This window comes from Mesoplodon bidens, assembly GCF_964165515.1.
Source record: "Mesoplodon bidens genome assembly, chromosome: 1".
NCBI classification, from domain to species: Eukaryota; Metazoa; Chordata; class Mammalia; order Artiodactyla; family Ziphiidae; genus Mesoplodon; species Mesoplodon bidens.
Window position 1 is genome coordinate 28,897,474 of NC_138176.1, and position 19,528 is coordinate 28,917,001.

Genomic DNA, 19,528 nt, shown 5'->3' on the forward strand with positions numbered 1-19,528 from the left:
ATAAATGTGTCCTCTCCCATACTTCCACGCCCTAGAGACTACTTCATCCTCTCCTGGGTCCTGGGTCCCCTTTCTCCTCTCCATATTTCCCTTACACGCCTCTACAGCCAGTGCCACTCTCCCACTCTAGTGCCTCTGTCCAACCCTGGGAAGAGGTGTGGCTGGAGGAAGGCACAGAACCAGGCATCTCTGGCCCACTTTCTTTTCGTCAGTTGCCCTAGACCTCATCCTCCCGATGGCTATTCCAAAGCGTTTCTCTCTCTCCTTGCCACTCTCCCCTTAAAGTCGACCTCACCTCCAACCTTCCCGAAACGTGTGAGTTTCCTCACCACTACCTTAACACATCTGAATGATTCAGCCTTCCCCAGGTAGACAGAGATGCAGCTCAGGCTTTTGCATTCCCAGCTGCCTGTGAACCTTTTCATTAGCTGTCCCACTGTCACCTCAACCCTGACAGGAATAAAAGAGATCACCTTCCCCCCAGTCAGTTCTACTGACCTACCTGAAGACCAGCAGACCAAAACCTCTGGCGTCGTTCTTGACATAGCACGCCCAGCTTTGCAGTCAGTCGCTGGGTGTTGTCAATTCTCCTTAGCAATATCTGTTACATCTGTCCCACCTTCATTTCCTCCACCACCTCCACAGCTCAGCGCCTAAGCACCTGCCCTTGGTCTGCCACAACAGTTTTCTTGCTTGTATTCCCTGCCTTCACATTCTTCTCCTTCAGTCTATCCCTCACAAGGCCGCTTGGCTAGCCCTCATGAGACGCTGCTTTCATCACATCACTTCCCTTGTAAGAGCCATCATGGATTCTCTGTAGTCTACAGTTTGGGTGTCTCTCTGGCAGTCTACACTCTGCCAGGCGTTCAAAGCCTCCCAGGTACTCTTCCCCACCCAGTTTTCTCAGCTCTGATTCTCACCCCTTCTGGTTTAGTGTGACTGTTTTCACTGGCTTGGATGCTGTGAAATCTCTGCTTTTGCCACGTCATTTTCTTCTCCTTGCTATAGTTTCCCTTTCCTTCCCTTATAAGCTCAAGGCTTAAAACCCCTACTATTCTACCCATCGGAGAAGTTTCTCTCTTCTAAACTTCCATAGTGTCTGTGCTCCATGGTTTACCACGTCACTACAGTTCATGAGACATCAGCCCTGTTGTTTTCCTCCTCAAACAGATCATAATCAAACGGAGGGCAGGCCCTGTCTTCTGCTCTGTCATACAGTTGAGAATATGGTAGATGCTTAATAAAAACTTATTGATTAATTCTCTATCACTCTATTGGACTTAATAGCCAATTCCAGGTGGGTTATATTGTTTTCTGTTTCATATATGTTGGTGTGCTTTGAAGAGGTAAAAGCTGGGCAAAATGTAAATGTTTGAATCTGCTTTTTTTCTACAAATAATTTGAACAATGGATCATGAATTTTTATAAGATGATGAAAGATTTATACAGGATGATGAAAGTGAGGGACTCATACGATGTGACTCAACTTTATCATACAATAGAATGATTTTCTCTCTACTTATTAATATAGCTAATATCTTACATTTTAAAACTCAAGAACAAACAACAGAGTAGAACTGTCAAACAAGAGATCATTTTGAACTCCCAGAGAGATAGCAGAGAGAATCTGTGTTTGCTCTGTGTGGGTTTTCTTTCACTGACTTCTATTGTCAACTAAATGTACAATCCTCCTGACCATCTCTCGGTGGAGAGGACTTCAAGTGGACAAGTCAGCAACATCTATCAATTCCTAGAGAGATTAATAATATGGCATTTCGTTGTCAAAAAAGACCTAAGACAGAGGAGAGTTAGTGAGGATGTAGAGGTTTTGAATAGAAAAATAGAGAAATCCAATTCTTGGTCTTATGATCCTAATGTCCACAAAGCAGTCAGGAAGAGAAGGACGCCTCTTTCTCAATAAACAGGAATTTAAATGCATCTGAATTCTGATTTTCAGCTGCATAGCTCCCTCAGCTTTTCACACACAAATTCCTTGTACTCTAAGGTTGTGTTACACAATCCCTTACTTAGCTTCAGGAGAGAAGAGGAAATGTGGGATGACTAGAAAGGTGTTGCCAGCTACCTGGAGGCACCCCTACTGCAGTGTTTATTTCCGCTGGATCTTTCTCTTGCAAATGGTCCAACTTCCAGCGTACAGAAACTTTGGCCTGCTGAAAGTCAGCCACAAAACTGTTGATTGAGAGACACATTTCCAAATTCTATTTTAAAAACTGAATCTGGGAAGTGCTATTCAAGCATTTTTTTTAAGTGCGAGAGAAGAGACCCATGATGAGGAAAAAGCATGCAAGCATACGGCTGTGATTCTGCTGCTGTGGATTCTGTAACATCAGTACAGCATCACTACCAAGAGGTGCCCGTTCAGGACCCCTGAGGCAATAAAGGTATAAGCCACTGCATACAAAGCACCCTCAATGGCTTCATTAGCACACAGGTGACACCTGAAGAACAGGAACAAATTGACCAAGCTCTTGCCAGAGCCATATATTCTTCTGGAACACCACTGTCAATAATGGACAACACACACTGCAGGAAGTGTTCAAATTACTAAGACCGTCATACCATTTGCCCAGCAGCATTCTGCGAGCAAACTTCTTTTAGTGAGTGAATATGAATGGGTAATGGAATCTGTGCAAGGAAGAATCGACAGAGCACTGGGCCTTGCATTACTACCGATGGGTAGACAAAGGGGAGCGGAGACAGACTCTAAAACTGTATGACAGGCAGATAGATAGTGGGAAGCAGCCGCAGAGCACAGGGAGATCAGCTCGGTGCTTTGTGACCGCCTGGAGGGGTGGGATGGGGAGGGTGGGAGGGAGGGAGACGCAAGCGGGAAGGGATGTGGGAACAGATGTATATGTATGACTGATTCACTTTGTTATAAAGCAGAAACTAATTAAAAAAATAAAAAAAAATAAAAATAAAAAAAAGAAGTAATAGAAACTAACACACCATTGTAAAGCAATTATACTCCAATAAAGATGTTAAAAAAATAAAAATAAATAAAAAAACTGTATGACAGCACAGCCACCTCCTTCAAGCAAACAGGCAAAAGTGCAGAAAGAGGAGAAAAATAACTTCAGAGCAGAGTACATCAGTTGTAAAATATGTGTCATCGACAGACAATAGGAAGCAGGAAAGCATTTGCTTTGCTCACTGACAGTGCCAGGAACATGAAAGCAGCACCAAGAATTACACATGGATAAAACCCCACATACTACAAGAGGATGGGCATTTCACGTTGGATAATTGCTTCCTAGGATTACAAAGTTTTAAAGATGGAAGAGTCTTCGAGATGATCAGTCTCACTTCCTTGTTTTTTTTTTTTTTTTTTTTTTTTTTTTTTTTTTTGCGGTATCCGGGCCTCTCACTGTCGTGGCCTCTCCCGTTGCGGAGCACAGACTCCGGACGCACAGGCTCAGCGGCCATGGCTCACGAGCCCAGCCGCTCCGCGGCATGTGGGATCCTCCCGGACCAGGGCACGAACCCGTGTCCCCTGCATCGGCAGGCGGACTCTCAACCACTACGCCACCAGGGAAGCCCTCACTTCCTTGTTTTAAAGTTGAGAAAATGGGGGCACAGAGGGGCTTCGTGACTTTCCTATGGCTACAGAGCTAGTAACTGACAGAGCCAAAGTGTGAAGCTAGGTCTGTACCACACTGCCTTTTAATGATAACATGAAGTCAGATACTCCCCAAAAGAGCCAAAGAAAAGGAAAAAGAAGTCATCTGACAAGCAAAATCTCATATTGTCACTGCTGTCATTAGGATGAGGCAAGAAAAACAGGACACAAAGAATAAAATATTGACACTGAAAGTCTGTAGTAAAACCCCATGGGGTGGAGTATCAATCTCTTTGGAGAGTTTTCTGAAAAACAAAGAGGCTCTTCAAGAAACAGGGGTAGTTGAGAATCTAAAGCACCCAGAAGTGTTAGAAGCACTGTATTTGATGAGGATGTCTTCTCAGTTCAACTGCAGAAGTCCCTGAAGATTCTAAAGCCAATTTCTACAGCAATCACTACATCTGAATCAGAGAGTGCCCTTTTGTCAGACATTCCTTACCAAATGGGCCAGATCAAATCAACTGTTTTGGAGAATCTAAGTGCAGTTCCTCTTACAAGTACGGAGAAAAGCAAAGTGAAAGACTTTATTAAGAAAATTTCAGTCACCGGATAACTTATGCTATTTTGTCAGGTCTTAAGATCCAAGGGCAGAGTTGTGTTTCTACTTGCACCTAGACTAGCTAGCATTCACTGAGCACCTACTATCATGCTAGGCACTGTCCTAAATATTTTCTATATATTATCTCACTTAATCCCCATATCAACCTATGATGTTGATCTGTTTTAAATCCCCATTTTATGGATGAGAAACTGAAACTCAGAGGGGTTAAGTATTATATCCAAGATTTCACAGCCAGTAGATGACAGGACCTGGACTACAGAACAAGCCGTATACTTGGGAATGGATTCTAGAATGACATTCTCAAATAATGTAGACCCAGAAAATAGGTATTTGGCCCAGGAAAGTAACCTGGGATTATGCTAAGCAAATCCTTCCTATAACAGAACATCTCGTTGCTTCTTGTTTCTTGCATGTTTCAGGTTCTTCCATTTTCTATAGCAAGTGTTTTAAACTGGGGTTCACCAATCTTGTAGGACGTCATGGATGTGCTTCAGGGAGTCCATATAAAGCTACACATGTGATGTTACAGATACATATATGTAATATCTAGATGGCTTTTTATCATGTTCTCAAAAGTATTCATGACTCAAAGATTAATAAGCAGTGTTTATAAAAGACCAAAGAACCTTTGTTTTTTGGTGTAAGAAAGACACTGATTTGTTTGAAACTATTAGAATTGGACCAATAAACCAGATCATACAAAGAATAGTAAAATAACATGTGAAGGAGTAGGGAGGCTTACCTCAAGTAAGGCAAGTGTCAGCAACCAGAAGACCAAGGAAATAATAAAAAGGAAGCTGCCAAAGCAGCAGAGATGCTTTAGTTCAGTGATGGCAAGATAACAGACTTATTAGACACAGATTTATACAGTAAAAGTTATATTCAATCAGTTTAGAGGTGCTTTCCCTCAGTATCTTTCTCTGAAAATGAGCACCTTTGCTATCCACTTGACACTATGGAGGACCCTAAGGCCAAAAAACATAACTCTTGTTTTACTATCCTAACCTCAAGTTGTGTCTGCTTCTCATAAGGTCGTGAAAATGAAGACATTAGATTGCTTCAAGGTTGGCAGTCTGTGCCTGAATTTGACACAAGCATTTATAATACTTCCAAGAATACAGTTATTAAATTTGTAATTACTGCCTAAATATACTGTATATTTACATGTATTATACCAATTATGATCACTTTATGACCAATCCAGAATACACCAAAGTAACAAACTTTAAATCTGTAAAAGATGCTTTAAAAGGAGAGGAGAAGAGCTTTCTACATATTTCATTTTATTCCTTATTTCCCGGGTTTCCAAATTCTCTAGGAGTTTTCTCCTGGGGGGCAGAGGTGCCTGTATGAGGGTCCCCGGCCCCAGGCTCTGTCTTGGCCCCAGAGCTCTGCATCCCAAGGCTGGCCTGCCCTGGGCTCCAGCAGACAGGGCTGTGCCTGCAGCTCAGGGCGGCTGCACTCCCAGCCGATCTCACTTCCCACCCACAGCTGGACCTTTAGTCCCCGGTGTGTCCTAGGCAGGGATGCTGCCCAGATCTATGTGGGCTCAGTAAGGTCTACACCTCGACAGCCAACCACCCGGACACAACCAGTCATGCTATTCCTACCCCTTCTCCCAGCACGCAGCCCTTCATGGGCCATGGTAGCCTGCTGGCCTAGGGCCCCACAAGAGGCGCTCCTTCTAACTCAGCTGGACCATGGATGGAGCTGCAGCCTCAGGATCGTGGGATAAGGATAGGGAGTGTTGGGGAGAATCACATTCTCAGGGCTGAAAGGGAATTTGACTATCCTCTAGTCTACTCCCTCATTTTACAGAGGAGGAAACAGGCTCGGAGAGAGAGGAAGACATCCCAGCCCTCTCCACGGTTCACTTCCCCAGGCTACCCTCTCTGGCTCCACCAGAAAGTGGCAGAGGAAGACTGGAGTTGGGCAGGTGCTGGCACTCTGGAGGCTGGGCCCAGGCTCACCGACGGGCTCAGAGCCCTTCGTGCTGGGTGGGCAGAGGTTAAGCCTGTTTGCACAGTCTCCCGATACTCCAGGTCTCCCAGTTCCTCTCCGGCTTTATTTTGGTCTCTGAGAGCAATGAATTGTCAGCTCTAATCCTTCCGAAAGCGCAGCGTTTTTCAGGCGCTCTGTGTAAGTGAAACCCTAATCCCAAGGAAAACGGCCACTTAAGCTGCCTGAGCATCAGGCTACTCTCCGAGCCTGCCACAGGATTTCCTCTGCCCTGCCCGCCAGCTCAGCGGCCCCCGAGAAGGAGAGGGGAGCATTCCAGGCTGAAGGCGTGCAAAGCCCTCTCTGAAGTAACAATAGTGGCAGGGCTTGCCTCCCAAAGCTCAGGGTTGAAAAAGTGCTGGCTTGTTTGTCCTGAGCAGGGCAAGGAAGGATTCTGATCACCCTGAGGAGGGTGGGAGGTCTTCCTGTCACCTTGTGGATGGCTGGCTCTCGGGGGGGAAACAGGCTTTTAGGTCTTACCTAGGTGACTCTGAGGCCACCAGGACATTTCTGAGCCCTTGGTCCCAATACATACCTGTAACATTCACTGGGACACCCCTCTTTAGGGTTTCTGGTCATCCAGAAAAGGTTGGGTTGGCTGACTTCACTTTTACTTAGCCAACCTTTTCTTTTTAGAAAGTGCCGAATAATGGAGTAAACAGGCTTAGTACTGGGGGATGCCCCCCTTTGGAGGACTCTCCTTTGGGACACCCCAAGCGTCTCTAAATATCTACAGCAGCAGAAAGTTTCTCTATAACCCAGCTATCCATGAAAACAGTGCCCAGTGTTTTCTAATAGGCAACACTTTTTTGTAGTTGACTACTACATGCATTTGAAATAAAGCTCGTTGATTTCTCAAAAATATTTTGATTCAAATTCAAACTGTCCTCTCTCCTTGATCTCTAAATGAATTAGTGAGACCATGCCGTGGGGGGCCAAGCACAGTCCATTTGGCGTGCTCAGCCTTTGGGTCTCATGGACAGAGGGAGGAAATGAAGGAAGGAGTCAAGAGGTAAGGTCCTAGGTAATGGGGCCAAAGCTGAGCTCAGCTTAGAAGACCATAGAACTACATCTTTGCTAAGATGCCCGGGTACCCTTCATACCTTCCTCCTGCTCCTCATGCCTCTCCTTCCCTCTGTAGCTCCATTAGCAGCCTCACGTGCTTCTGCCCAAGGCACCCTGCTGGGGAGGGAAGCCCGTCACTGCTGGGATGGCTGGTGGGCACAGACATGGGTGTGGAACTGGGGATGGAGATTGTGGTGACACAGCTTTTGTTCTATTCAAATTTGACCTGACTCTCCCAGTCCTAGAGTAAATTAATGTCTTTTCTTTGCAATATCTTTTCCCTCTAGGGGTGGACTGGATAAAGAAGGAAGGGAAAGAGCCCTGATCCAGTGACTCCCTAGGCTGCAGACCCAGGGCACCCACATTATCTGTCAATGTCTCATTGCTATGGAAATGCCCCTGTAATTAAATCAGAGCTGAGGTCTGGGGGCTGGCGGTCCTTGGGGATGTGGCTGGAGGCCTCAGGGATGTTTGGAGGAGGCTAGCCTCTTCCCAGTGGGCCTTCTCAGCTGAGGAGAAACCCTCTGGCTTGGTTTGGCCTCCACAGCGACAGGCTCTCCGACTTGCCGTGTGTCTGAAGTTGCCCTAGCCCTCTCCTTTCAAGGTTGGCGAGGAACTCTGATGTCTGTGCCCTAAATTCCTCAGCTAATCAGGGGCTTTGAGCTGACAGACAAGGCTAGGAGACTCCCAGCCTCCTTCAGAAACATTTCTCAGCCTTTATTGCCTTCTCCTCCCCCAAGGGGCTGGCCAAGGGCTAAGCTGTTTGTTTTATGGAGGGAAATGCAGTGCATTGGAAGGGGGTTGTTAACTACAGGAAAGAGGCACTTCCTAGAGGTCCTCAGGACTCCTAGAGCAGGAGGAGGAGGGTTTCCCAGGGTCCACACCTCTGTCTGCTAAAAGGCCACTTCACTAACCATCCTAGATGTGGGTAAGGAGTCTAAACTTCTAAGAGTCTGCAACCCTTTCTCAGAAGCCAAGCCCATACTACTCTCTCTAGGCCCCAGGGGCCAGCCCCTGCTTTTCTTTGAACTTTGCCTTACTGGCCTCCTCCACCTCTGCTCAAATTTGCCAGCTTCCAGGAGACCCCCATCTTCTGCTCTCTCTCCCCACCGTGGGCACTCCCCTTAAGGGACGCATCCACATCTCCTCCCGGATCTTAGCTACAGATTCCGGCAGAGCTGCAGTCTCCGGGCATCAAGAGAAGTTTCTCCCAAGCTCTTGAATAAAACCACCTTCTCCCCACCAGGATGCGGAAGCTGACAAGCCTTTTTTTTTCCCCCATGAGGGAGGAATGGACTGTCCCTGTTACAGTGCTCCAATGTTCAGATATTTTTCCAAAGAAAAGGGAAGACTCTCTGCTGAGACTTAGCAGTCTGGGAACCTGGATAAGCAGGGGAGAGGCTCTACTTTCAGGGCTGCCTGGGGCTCCTCTCTTTCCATGCCTCCGAGTCCCAGAACAATGCGCTATAGGTGCCTTCTTTGCCCTTTAAGATCTCCATTATCTGACGATTTGCTGAGCAGTGGTGGGGAAGGGAATGTGGGATCAAGATCTGTGATTAACACAAAACATACTTCTTGGGCTTCCCTGGTGGCGCAGCGGTTGAGAGTCCGCCTGCCGATGCAGGGGACACGGGTTCGTGCCCCGGTCCGGGAGGATCCCACATGCCGCAGAGCGGGTGGGCCCGTGAGCCATGGCCACTGAGCCTGCGCGTCCGGAGCCTGTGCTCCGCAACGGGAGAGGCCACAACAGTGAGAGGCCCGCGTACCGCAAAACAAAAACAAAACCAAACTTCTTTTTTATCTTTTTTAGAATGTTAAACATGCTTACGTTATAGTTGTTTTTGGATTGTTCTATTATCTCTAGTTCTTAGGGGTATTAACTGTCCTGTATATTGATTCTGCTAACTCTCCCTCATGATAGTTTGTATTCATATGAGGTGTGTAAGTTTTTATAGTGAGCTCATCTTTAGTGATGGATTTTTTTTTTTTTTTCCTGTGGGAGTCCCATGTGCCCTGGATTGTAGAATGTCTCTGCAAGGAAGGTTTGCCCTTGTTCCTGCTGGGGTTTCCATCCTAGACAAATTTTTATGTAAGTTCTTAGCTGGGGGTTCCTGTCACATCCTCATGGTATAAATGTGGACTCAGGGTCAGGCTTGGGGGTCTCCATTTCTCATGGAGACGTTATTTTCCCTCCCTTGCTTTCCTGAGCCCCTGGGATGAGTCTGTGTGCTTCCCATGCATAGACAGCGTTGTCCTGCTCTGTCCCTGGTTTTACTCAGGGGAATGCTGACTTCTAGTTTCCTGCTTCTTTGGGGCCCAAGGTCATCTTTTCTGTCTGGTGTGTTACAACCCCAGCCTCCCCCAATTAGGGTCTGCCTCCAGTGTGATGCCAGCAGCCTCTCACGTTGCTCTGGCCTTGGGTCTCCCTCTATTTCTTGCACCAGAGGGTGAGGTTTGGTTGTGTGGTAGCAATTCTCATTGTTATATTTATCCAGCTGTGTTTTGGTGAGTTTAGCCTGCCTTGTTTCTAAATATCAATCTCATTCCTCTATAACCCCTCCGGGACTAAAATGAGGATGGCAAGGACTACACTTGCACAAAGCTCTCGCAGTGCTCGGCAGTGAGCCTCACCAGAGGCCAGTGAAGCCTGCTCACTTGGTGCAGCAGCTCCGGGGCCTGGTGCATCCCTCGGCTTCTAGAGTGAGCATGGAGAACCGCTGTACCATCTCTGACCTCCTCCAGCGTTCCATTTGGGCTCCAGGGCAGGGAACCCGCTCTCATGATCAGGGTGGATTTTCGCCAGGTGCAGGGACTCTCAGAATTCTCAGAAGCATCTCCAAGTGACTTTGGGACTACTGAAACTAGTATTCATCTTATTCTCCCAGATCAACATCACTGCCAAGGTCCCCTCTATGGCTACAGAGCTGGCCAGGCACAGGAAGGGAGGAGTCAAGGTGAGGAGGTTATGAGGAAGGGGGGCTCTTTTCTACCAGTGACAGGCGACTTGAAGGCACCAGCACACAGTTGGAGTCAGACTCCTCACTGAAGAGGCCCTGACCCAGAGGCCTGTGGGACCACTGAGGGCTTGATGGCAGCCCACTGTGGGGTCCTTTGGAAGGGTAAGAAGGAGGTAGAAGGTACCAGCCACAGCCAGACAACCTGAGGAAGCCTGGGGCCAGAGTGCCCCCCACCCACTCTCTCATCTAGTTGGTCCCTTTTTCCTTATCACTTAGGAGAGACTCGGCTCCGTTCCAGACCAGCAGCCTAGAGCAGTGGGCTGGAGAGAAGAGATGCTGCTGAGCTAGAGCAGCCCAGCGGCGGAAGGGAAAGTGGGTGATAAATTTGAATAACCAGCTTGACTTGGCAGCTTGCTGAGTTGTGATGCAGTGAAATTAAAATCTCGGCAGAACTTGCAAACACTACTCAGAAAAATCAGTCTCTCTCCTTGGTTCCATGAGAGGAGGTGGGGAGGGGAGGCTTTTGGGCCGAGCCCCGGCCTCTGGCAGCCACCCTTGCCTGCAAAGTGATCAGCTGTGTCCTGGCCCACTGGGCCCCACTCTCCCCTCTACACAATAGTCCAGGCTCCTCTCTCCTCTCAGTCCTGACCTTGTGGAACAGCTGCATCAAGTGGCTGGTGAAGTTTGAAATCAGCCTCCAGTGCCAGGAGGTGGCAGGAATATCAATGAGGTCGGATCTTCAGGTTGGGCTAGGGCTTCCTGGGCTGGTTTCCTCAGGACTCATTCCCAAAGGTTTGCAGCCTCAGCTGCCTGTCCCTGGGGAAGAAGATGAGCTGGGGGTTTAGGATGTGGGGGATGAAGAGGGCTCCTTGAACATCTTGGCACACTCAAGCCAGGCTGTGGCCACAGGATGCCCTCCTGCTCTCTCACCTGTAGCACATACCTGGCCAGAATCACCTGCTGGAAAGTGCCTCCCCTTTTCCTCTTCCACCAAAGCCCTTCATACTCTCCAACCAAATAAGCTCTTAAAGAATCTTGGAGGGCAATTTTTACAAATACACCAAAAGCCCCTCCTATATCCCAGCTATTCTTGGAGCCCAGTTCTAGATGTCAACATCTTTCTAGAAAAGCTCACCTGAAATCCACCTCTCTGGTCTGCTCTCTACATCACTGCTCACCGCTACCTGCAAACTCCTGGCCCGAAGGCTAATGTGCTGGACCCATTCCTGAGACGATCCATGAAGCCTCTGGGCACTGCCCTGTTTCTCACCTTGCCAGTACCTCCAGCAAATTCTGTTCATCCCCATAATAAACACATCATGAATCATTCATCTTTAATAGATTATGCAAATTAGGAGGACGTAAAATCAACAAAGATCAATAACTGCAGCCATTTAATTGCCAGCAAAAACATTTTAAGAATGAGCATAATCTGTAGCCCTTTCTCGGGTAATGGCACCATTAATCCAAACATTGGATCTTGGCCTAAGTGTAGAAAAATCATTCCCTCCCCCCTCCCCCCACCCCTCCCCCACTTCTCCACACACTTCTCTCTTTTTGGTAATTTCCAGTTTCTGAGCAAGTTTCCCTGTCATTACCACTGGTGAACAGCTCCGAATGTTAATGGTTCTGCTTTTGTTACTCCTGGCTTGATTGAAATGTCGCATACAGATTGAGATGTTAGTGCTAACTTGCCACCTGGGAATGTCAAGCTGGGTCTGAAATGAACTTTTCTCACACTTGGATCCAGATGGATCAGCCGGAGATGTTCCCAGGCTGAGCTGGGACCATTCCAGGGCCATGGGGGGGAGGCGGGCGGGGGATGCTCAAGGTGGAGGCACTTTTCTGCACCAGCCTGAGTTCTCCTGCTGCAGGAACCCTACCCCAAAGATCCTTCTTTCCACCCCAGGAAGCCTCTGCCTTCTAGACTGTGGCCCTGGGCCCAGGGAAGCACAGCTGGGGTTAGAGAAAAGTCTCCTGGGCTCTGTTTTGCTGCTGCCTGGGGTGGGCCACTTTTGGGAGGTGACCACTGTAACTCTCAGCAGATCAGGAGAAACGTGGCCGGGCCCGGACCATCACTCTTTCTTGGGTCAGAATACCTACAGCTCAGAGAGCTTCCGAGCTGGGCTATGGAGGGTTCTTGATGAGGGCCAGTTGATCATAGGCTGTATCCTGACCCAGCTTATGTTGTCACTCCCAAAAGCCCATCTAGGTCTCTGACACTTCCAGAACTCAACCTCTGATTGCCTAGCCAAAGAGCTCGACTCTGTCCAGGCTGGAAACAGCTGTACCAGGACACCCCTTAGGGAGAATCTGGGAAAGCTAACAACAGGGCTCTCCCAAGCCCCCCAGGTGGAGGCCAGGTGGCCACTCGCAGCCCATCTCAGACCTGAGCCGTGCTCAGAACAGCTCCAAGTCAGAACCAGTGCGCTGTCCTCCAGTGAGGCCATGCCCGCTCCCTGTCTTTGGTGACGCTGGCTGCTGCCAGGTCCCCAGGCCGTCCCCACTCGCCTTGTCGGCAGGTAACGCCTCAGTGTCTCCCAATCGCCACCAAGACCCTTCTCAATCATTCTGTCTCCCAAGGAACAAACGGCACATTGGCTTTAGTGTCTCCAGAATAATTAGGTGAATTTTAATAACACCTCAATGTGTGTCTCTCCCACTTGGGCACTTTCCTGGCCTGGAAACCCTTCTGCAGTGCCAGCCGCCTTCCACAGCCCTCAGCTCTGTAGCCTGGAGCTTCATCAGCTGGGCTCTACGCTGTGCTGCACCTCAGCCTTCTTCCCCTCTAGCTGCCTCTGCTGCTCCTCCCTCATCCATGCCAGCACCTGGATTGGGTGCCCCCTCCTCCTGCATTTTGACTGAGGGACAGGCCGGACCCTGCCTGGCCTTGAAATCAAGCCTTGGTCTTAGTGATTTCTCTGGGAAGCTGCAGAAGGGCTGAAATAATTGAGCTTACCTATAACCACATAGCCAGATGCCACACTCTGAAGCCCAAAGCCACAGCTTTGGCACACCAGGCTGCACAGAGGAGAGGAAAGCAAGTCCCCCAGGAGCCTTGGGGACACAGGAGTGTGGAGACTCGACACTGGGCACTCATGCTCCACTCTTGCCAACCCGGCCTATTTGCCCTCATTCTCCTGCACACATCCTAACAAGAGGCTCATAATTCCGGCCACCTTGGTGGAGGCAAGAAAAAAGGCAAAGGAAGAGGCAACAGGATGGGCAGAAAGAACCAGCCGTAGCCCATCCTGGCTTTGACCTTTCCAGGCTGGAGCGTACAGAGACCCTGACCACGGTTTTTTCTCCCACATCTGCACACATCTGTTCAGGAAGCACCCTGGTTTTTTGGAGACTCACTCTCTCTACAGAGATCATGGCAGGGAGCCCACTTGTCACGCTGGGCCCCAGATGGCATGGGCTGAGGCGCCCCCCACTGAAAGCAGTTTCCCACCCTCCTGGAAGCCCCCTTACCAGTCACAACGGGGTATGTCTGCGTGCCCGACACGTTGTTGCCCAGCTCGGGGTTGGTGGATGCAGATAGACTCGACTTGACTTCATCAAGCCCAGGGGTCAGGGCTGGGAGGGAGTACTCGTTCCCCTGGGAGAAGAGAGAAAAGAGACAGCTCACTATTGACGTACACATGCGGAGAGAGGGCTTGGTGTGCAGATGGGGAGGAGGAACGGGGAGCCCTCCCAGATGGGGTGGAAGGAGATGGCCAGGCAGAGGGCGGGGAGTGTGGGAGGGACGGGCTCGATGGATGATGGAGAGTTGTGTGTGGGTGGGGGCAGACCTGACTCTGGGAAGCTGAGGTGCAGCCTGTACATTCTCGGCGGGTATCCCAGCACCCTTTACATCTCTGTAGCATCTCTTGTCTAAGAAGCCCCAAAGGCGGGGTTTAGCAGTGGGAATCCCCCTGCTGAGAGGCAAGCGGTGTTTTAAGCTCCCCCAGGTGTAGGGAATCTGGGGGAGGAGGGGCGAACCCTGACATGATGGCAGAGGCAGTAGCTGGGGGAAGGGCCTAGTGGGGCCTCCAGCCTGGCACTGCTGGGCTGGCTGACCGGGTGCTGGAGCCCCTTTTTAAAAAACAAACAAAGACTGCCTCACGGGCCCCTCGCTCTCTGCCTGTGCACTGGGGTATGAAATTGGGGAGGGGGAGAGTCCACATGGCTAACAGAAGGGTGGGAGGGGGCCAGTCATTGACTCTGAAAGGGTGTCCTGCCTGAAACACTCGGGTAATTGCCTTTTTATTGCAGCCACCGCCAAGCCAGACCCCAGAGCTGGGCTGACCAGGAGCCCGCACGAAGCAGGAAAAGTTGCTCTGATTAATATTACGTTAAATTAAAACTGATTTTCTGTTCTTTCGGGTCCGTTTTTTTTTCCCTTCCGCTTCCTGGCCCCCCCAGAGGGCCCTCTCCCCTCCCTGGCTGGACAGGATTGCCTCGTCATTTCCAATTCCTTCTCGTATTGATCTTCCTGTAGAAATCAGTTTTGTAATTAGCTGCAAATTAGGCCTTCTACTGGGGGTGAAGCTGCCCCCTGATTTATCACCAGAGTAATTCGCTGTGATCGGAGAGAAATTAAAATGAACTCAATTAGGCTTCGGATTTGCTTTATGGGCCCTGCTCCGAGTTTCAGGGGGAAAAATGACTGTGCTGGTGTTTAATAGTCTAATGAAAGTAAATAAAGGTTATTCATTGTAATACAGCCGGGGACTCGGGGAGGGTGCACCAAGCCGCCCGCCTCCGCCGGCTCCTCCTTTGTTGGTTTATGGCTCAGGGCACCTTAAAAAGACTTTTGATTTTTGTTTTATGAAGACAAACAGCTTACGGGATAAAAGGACGGGCGGGGAGAAAGGCGAATGGCTGGGAGCTGTTGGAGTCCTAGAGTGGAACTGCGCTGTGCAGTCTGTGCAGATGCGCTGGTGCGTGTGCGTGTGGGTGTGTGCCCGAGTGTGCACACATGGCAGGCTGTGCTGTGCTGAGGCTGTGGGCCTGGCCTGGGCTGTAGTGTGGGGGGATGGGTGTGTGCTCATGCGTCGGAGTGTGTGCACAGGGGGCTGTCCTGGTGTGCGCGTGGAGGCGGGCGTGGAAGTGCGCTGAGCTGGTGGTCTGTGGGGCGTGCACACCTACTGGCTGGTGGGCTGTGCTATGAGTCCTGTGGGCTGGGCGGTGGGTGGGCAGCAAGCAGGTGGGTGGCGGCGGTCTGTGAACACGTGCACACAGGTGAATGGGAGCAGTTAGGAGGTGTGTTTCTATGCTGTGTAATGTGCTGGTGTGTTGTGGGCTGCATCCCACGCTGTGTGTTCTGGGTTGCTCTTCATCTGTGGGAAGTATTGGGTCTGAGGGGTAGGCTGTCAGGAGACAGGCACAGCGGGCTCACCTCCTGACGCCCCAGGCTCACTCAGACTTTCTGTAGGACCCTAGGGGCATTTAGGCAAGGGACGTTCCTGAGTACTCTATGCCAGAAGCACAGAATGGCAGGGCTGGAAACGACCTGTCAGATCATCTGTCCAAGCCCTTCATTCTACAGACAGGGAAACAGGATAGAACTGAAACTGAAAGGGGATTAAGATTTACCTACGGCCATACTCATGCCCAGAACTCACCCTTTCTAACTACCATATACTATGACGATTTTCTTAGCTCTGCTATAACGTCCCTGTGTGAACCTGTTCACACGGCGCACCCAAAGGCAGCCCACACGATGCTGGGTGTGCGTGGGGCTGACCCACGTGTGCACGTCCTCCAGAGGCCTTGCTCTGTTCCGTCCCTTTCCACTTCTGCGAGCAGAAAGCTCCTTCCTCACCTGCTCTGATTTGATGTGCTCTGATGCCTGGAAGACGTCAGGGTAGGAAGGACGCTCAAAGACCCGATCCAAAGCTTCCAGCTGCTGCTGGGTGAAGGTGTCGGCTCGCAAGTGCTTCCGCAAACTGTCCACGCCACTCTGGGAATCTCCATTGGGGACTGAGCCCTCAGACACATCTGGAGGACACAGGGACACTCGGGGCATGAGCGCAGGTCAGCAGAGGCACACAGTGGGCAAAGGTGATGGACACCTGGCTCGGCCCCCAGGGCTTTGCACCCCTGCTGGGACCCCTTACTCCCAGTTTTCAGGCTGGAGGGGCTGGCCCAGGGGCTGGCCATGCCTCAGAGACCTGGCTGAGAGAGCCAGAGCCCCTGAATGCCCTGGGAAGAGAAAGGGAAGCTGTCACAACTCGAGGGCGTGGGAAGGACTAGGCAGAGGCGGTGGAGCCAGAGGGATTCCCAGGGGCCATCTCCCCAGGGCATGTCTCCCCTGAGCCCCTTCTGTCCCCCGGCCTGGATCGGCCTGGGGAAGGAGCTGGGTGTCTTGGGCCAGCATTACCGAGCCTGTGGAGAGTTGAACTCGGCTCTGAGATGAATTTCAGTTCCACTGACTCCAAGGGTGGAAAATCATCAAATCTCCGAGGCTGAGTGTAACATGGAGACCGGGTGAAGTAATTAACTTCACCACCGAGGGAGGAGGGACTCAGGGCCCAGCTGAGGCACTCTGCTTGCGTTGGGCCAGGCCTGAGACTGGAGCAGACATCAGGTGGCACGTGAGTCATGAAATGCAACTTGGGCAGAGACTGAAGACTGGGTCCCTGTAGATGCTGCTGTGCCCAAGCCACCCTCCTCAGCTCGTCCCTGACCTGGACTCTGGCTAGGCTCCGCCAGAGGCCAGCTCCTTGGCCGCCTGGTTCCTCCTGCAGTCTCTACAGGAAGCTGAGACTCGCCCCATGTATGAAAAGACACGGTGGTGCCACAAAGTGCCCGCTCCCTGGGGCTGCAGGCCAGTCCTGTCTGTGTACTGCTCTCCCCAGCCCTCCCACCACTCTGCTGCCCTTCCTTCCCTGGACCTGCCCTCTATCCCAGTCCACTGGGGTTTTCAGAGTTCACAGAAGGCCAAGTACCTGCCGTGTCTACGCTCCCTGACCCCCCACGCTGCAACTTCCCAGGCCCAAAGCTGGGTCCTCCCAGCCACAGCTTGGCCACTCCTTGGCTTCCCTAGCCCAAGACCAGCTGGGGAGCCTTGGGCCTGGGGCGAGCCCATGCTGTAGGCCCCAGGGTGTTCCTCTGGGACTGTTATATATATTAGTTTATAGGTGATTATACGGTATGATATAATCAATATTGCATTATATACAGTAACACCGTACAGTATCGTTCAGGAGAGCATAGAAAATATTATGTATTGATTAACCTCAACCTGCGGCCATCCTCTCTTGCTGGCCTCCCAGATGGAGCAAGGGGGTCTGCTTTCCTAATGGGACTTCCTGTCTTCACTAGATCCTGGAGGGGGTGGGAGAGCAAAGAAAGGGTGTGTGTGTGTGTGCATGTGTGTGTGTGCGCGTGTGTGTGTGTGAGAGAGAGAGAGAGAGAGAGAATGGAGACCAGGATCATGTCTGAGGTGGACAGACAGACACAGGGACAGCCTTGATGATATTTCTATGTTCCCTATGTTCCTAAGGCCACAAAACTTGTTTGTTGTGTTTTTTCTGTGTAAGCTTCTGGAATGATTTTCTGTCTTAGAGGCAGTGTATGCATCTCTCTATATGAGTTAGGGTGTGACATATTTATTTTTCCCTTTTGTGTATTTTCTATATATATGCATTTCTACACGAATAAACATCCAGATAAATAAGTGTCTAGGAATGTGTAAGTGACAGTCCAAGAACCTTTCTGAAAAGGTGCATGTGTACGTGTGTGACTGCATGGGGAGTATGAGCCTACGTTCCCCCATGTTTCTTCTGTGCCTGCTTCTCTCTCAAGGATGTGCCATCATCTTAATGCTACCCCTTGGAGCTATTTGCACGTTTTATTGTGTCTAATTCTCTCTTGCTGGAGTCCTCCTACCTTTTGGGGAGGCACTTCTGTCAGAGCAGAGGGAGACAGCAAGTGTCTTTGTGTGTGGTTACCACAGTGTCACCAATGAGTCCTGGGAAGTAAAGTGCATTTGTCTGTGAACATGGGCTCACATGTTATGTGCATGGGTGTGTGCATATATGTGGTGAAACTCATACTATGCCTCTGTGTAAATTTCTGTATATGCCTGTGTGTGGCTTGGCCCAGCCTGTGTGTGTGTGTGTGTGCGCGCGCGCGCGTGTGTGTGTGTGTGTGTGTGTGTGTGTAGGGGCTGAACTGAAGCTTTGTCCTCAGGTCACTGGCTGGAGGAGTCTCTTTTCCTTCATTTATTCAGGGGCCCTTCAGATCTTGACAAATCTGTCACTCTAAATTTGCGAGAGATTATGGTGCTCTCTCCCCAGCCCGCAGAGAGGTGATATATGATATCTGCTGCCCCTATTGATTGCCTGATCTGGTGGCAGAGGCCGGCGAAATGAACTTGAAATGAACATCATGCCTCAACTCATTGTGCGTATAATACACTACTTAATCCCACATTTTTCAGCCGCTATGGAATTCAATTGATCAATCATGTTCCACTGATAGTACTGTTTTAGGGGTTATTGCTGCTCCTCCACTCACTGACCTTTTTATTTATTTATTTATTTTTGGTATACTCAGGCCCTGGTGATAAAACAGGTTACAGAGGCAGCGATGGAAAGGGGGAGGGAGGAAGGAAAGGCAAACGGATGGCTGCTACTGGAAGAGGTGGCCGAGGGTCCGGGGAAAGGGAGGAAGAGGAGAGGGAAGGGGGGTGGGGCAAGGAAGAGACAGAAGGTGCTAGAGGAGCAGAAAAGCAAACTAGTCTGATGCAAGCAGGAGAGAACCTCCAAGGGAGGCTGCAGGAGGCTTGAGGAAACTCCTCAAAGGAGAAGGAAGGTGATAGGGAGGTGGGAAAGGCAGCAGTCATGATGAATGGCGAAGGAGCACAGAGAAAGTTCTGGGGAACAGGGAGGACAGCCACAGGGGTAGGGAGACGGCAGTGGCATTACTGGTGGGGGACAGGGAGGCAGTGTCCCCCAAATCAGCCAGAGGGCACACAGGCTCTCCCAGGCTCGCCCCAGAGGTGGTAGTGCCCTTCCCTCAGCTAGAGAAGGAAGGGAGGAGTGAAGGCAAGGAGGAAGGGCGGGAAGGGAGTGAGGGAAGGAGGCCGGGAGAAGCCTGGGTTCAGAGGTCCAAGGAGGAGAAGCTCAGGGAAGAAGGAAGCCCAGAGGCAGAGGCAGGGCAGAAAGAGAGAGAGGAAGAAAGGGAAGAAGCTTCCTACACCAGACGCCTCAGGAAGCACAGGCTGGGCTGAGGGCCCTTGCTACAGGAATAACCCGGCTGGTTCTGCTTTCCTGGAAGCCTGTGTATCCAGTGAGGAGGGTAGCCCGGGGCCTG

General features: G+C 50.4%; 1 protein-coding gene across 5 annotated transcripts in view; it reads right to left on the bottom strand.

Moving 5' to 3' along the window:
* Window positions 1-19,528, bottom strand: part of PAX2 (paired box 2) — an 81,716-nt gene that overhangs the window by 6,219 nt on the left and 55,969 nt on the right. For all 5 annotated transcript variants that reach the window (XM_081225141.1, XM_081225144.1, XM_081225140.1 and 2 more), the window contains exons 7-8: window positions 16,032-16,207; window positions 13,697-13,823 (exon numbers count right to left, since the gene is read on the bottom strand). In XM_081225141.1, coding sequence (XP_081081267.1) covers window positions 13,697-13,823; window positions 16,032-16,207 — 303 coding nt within the window. The remainder of the gene's footprint in view (window positions 1-13,696; window positions 13,824-16,031; window positions 16,208-19,528) is intronic.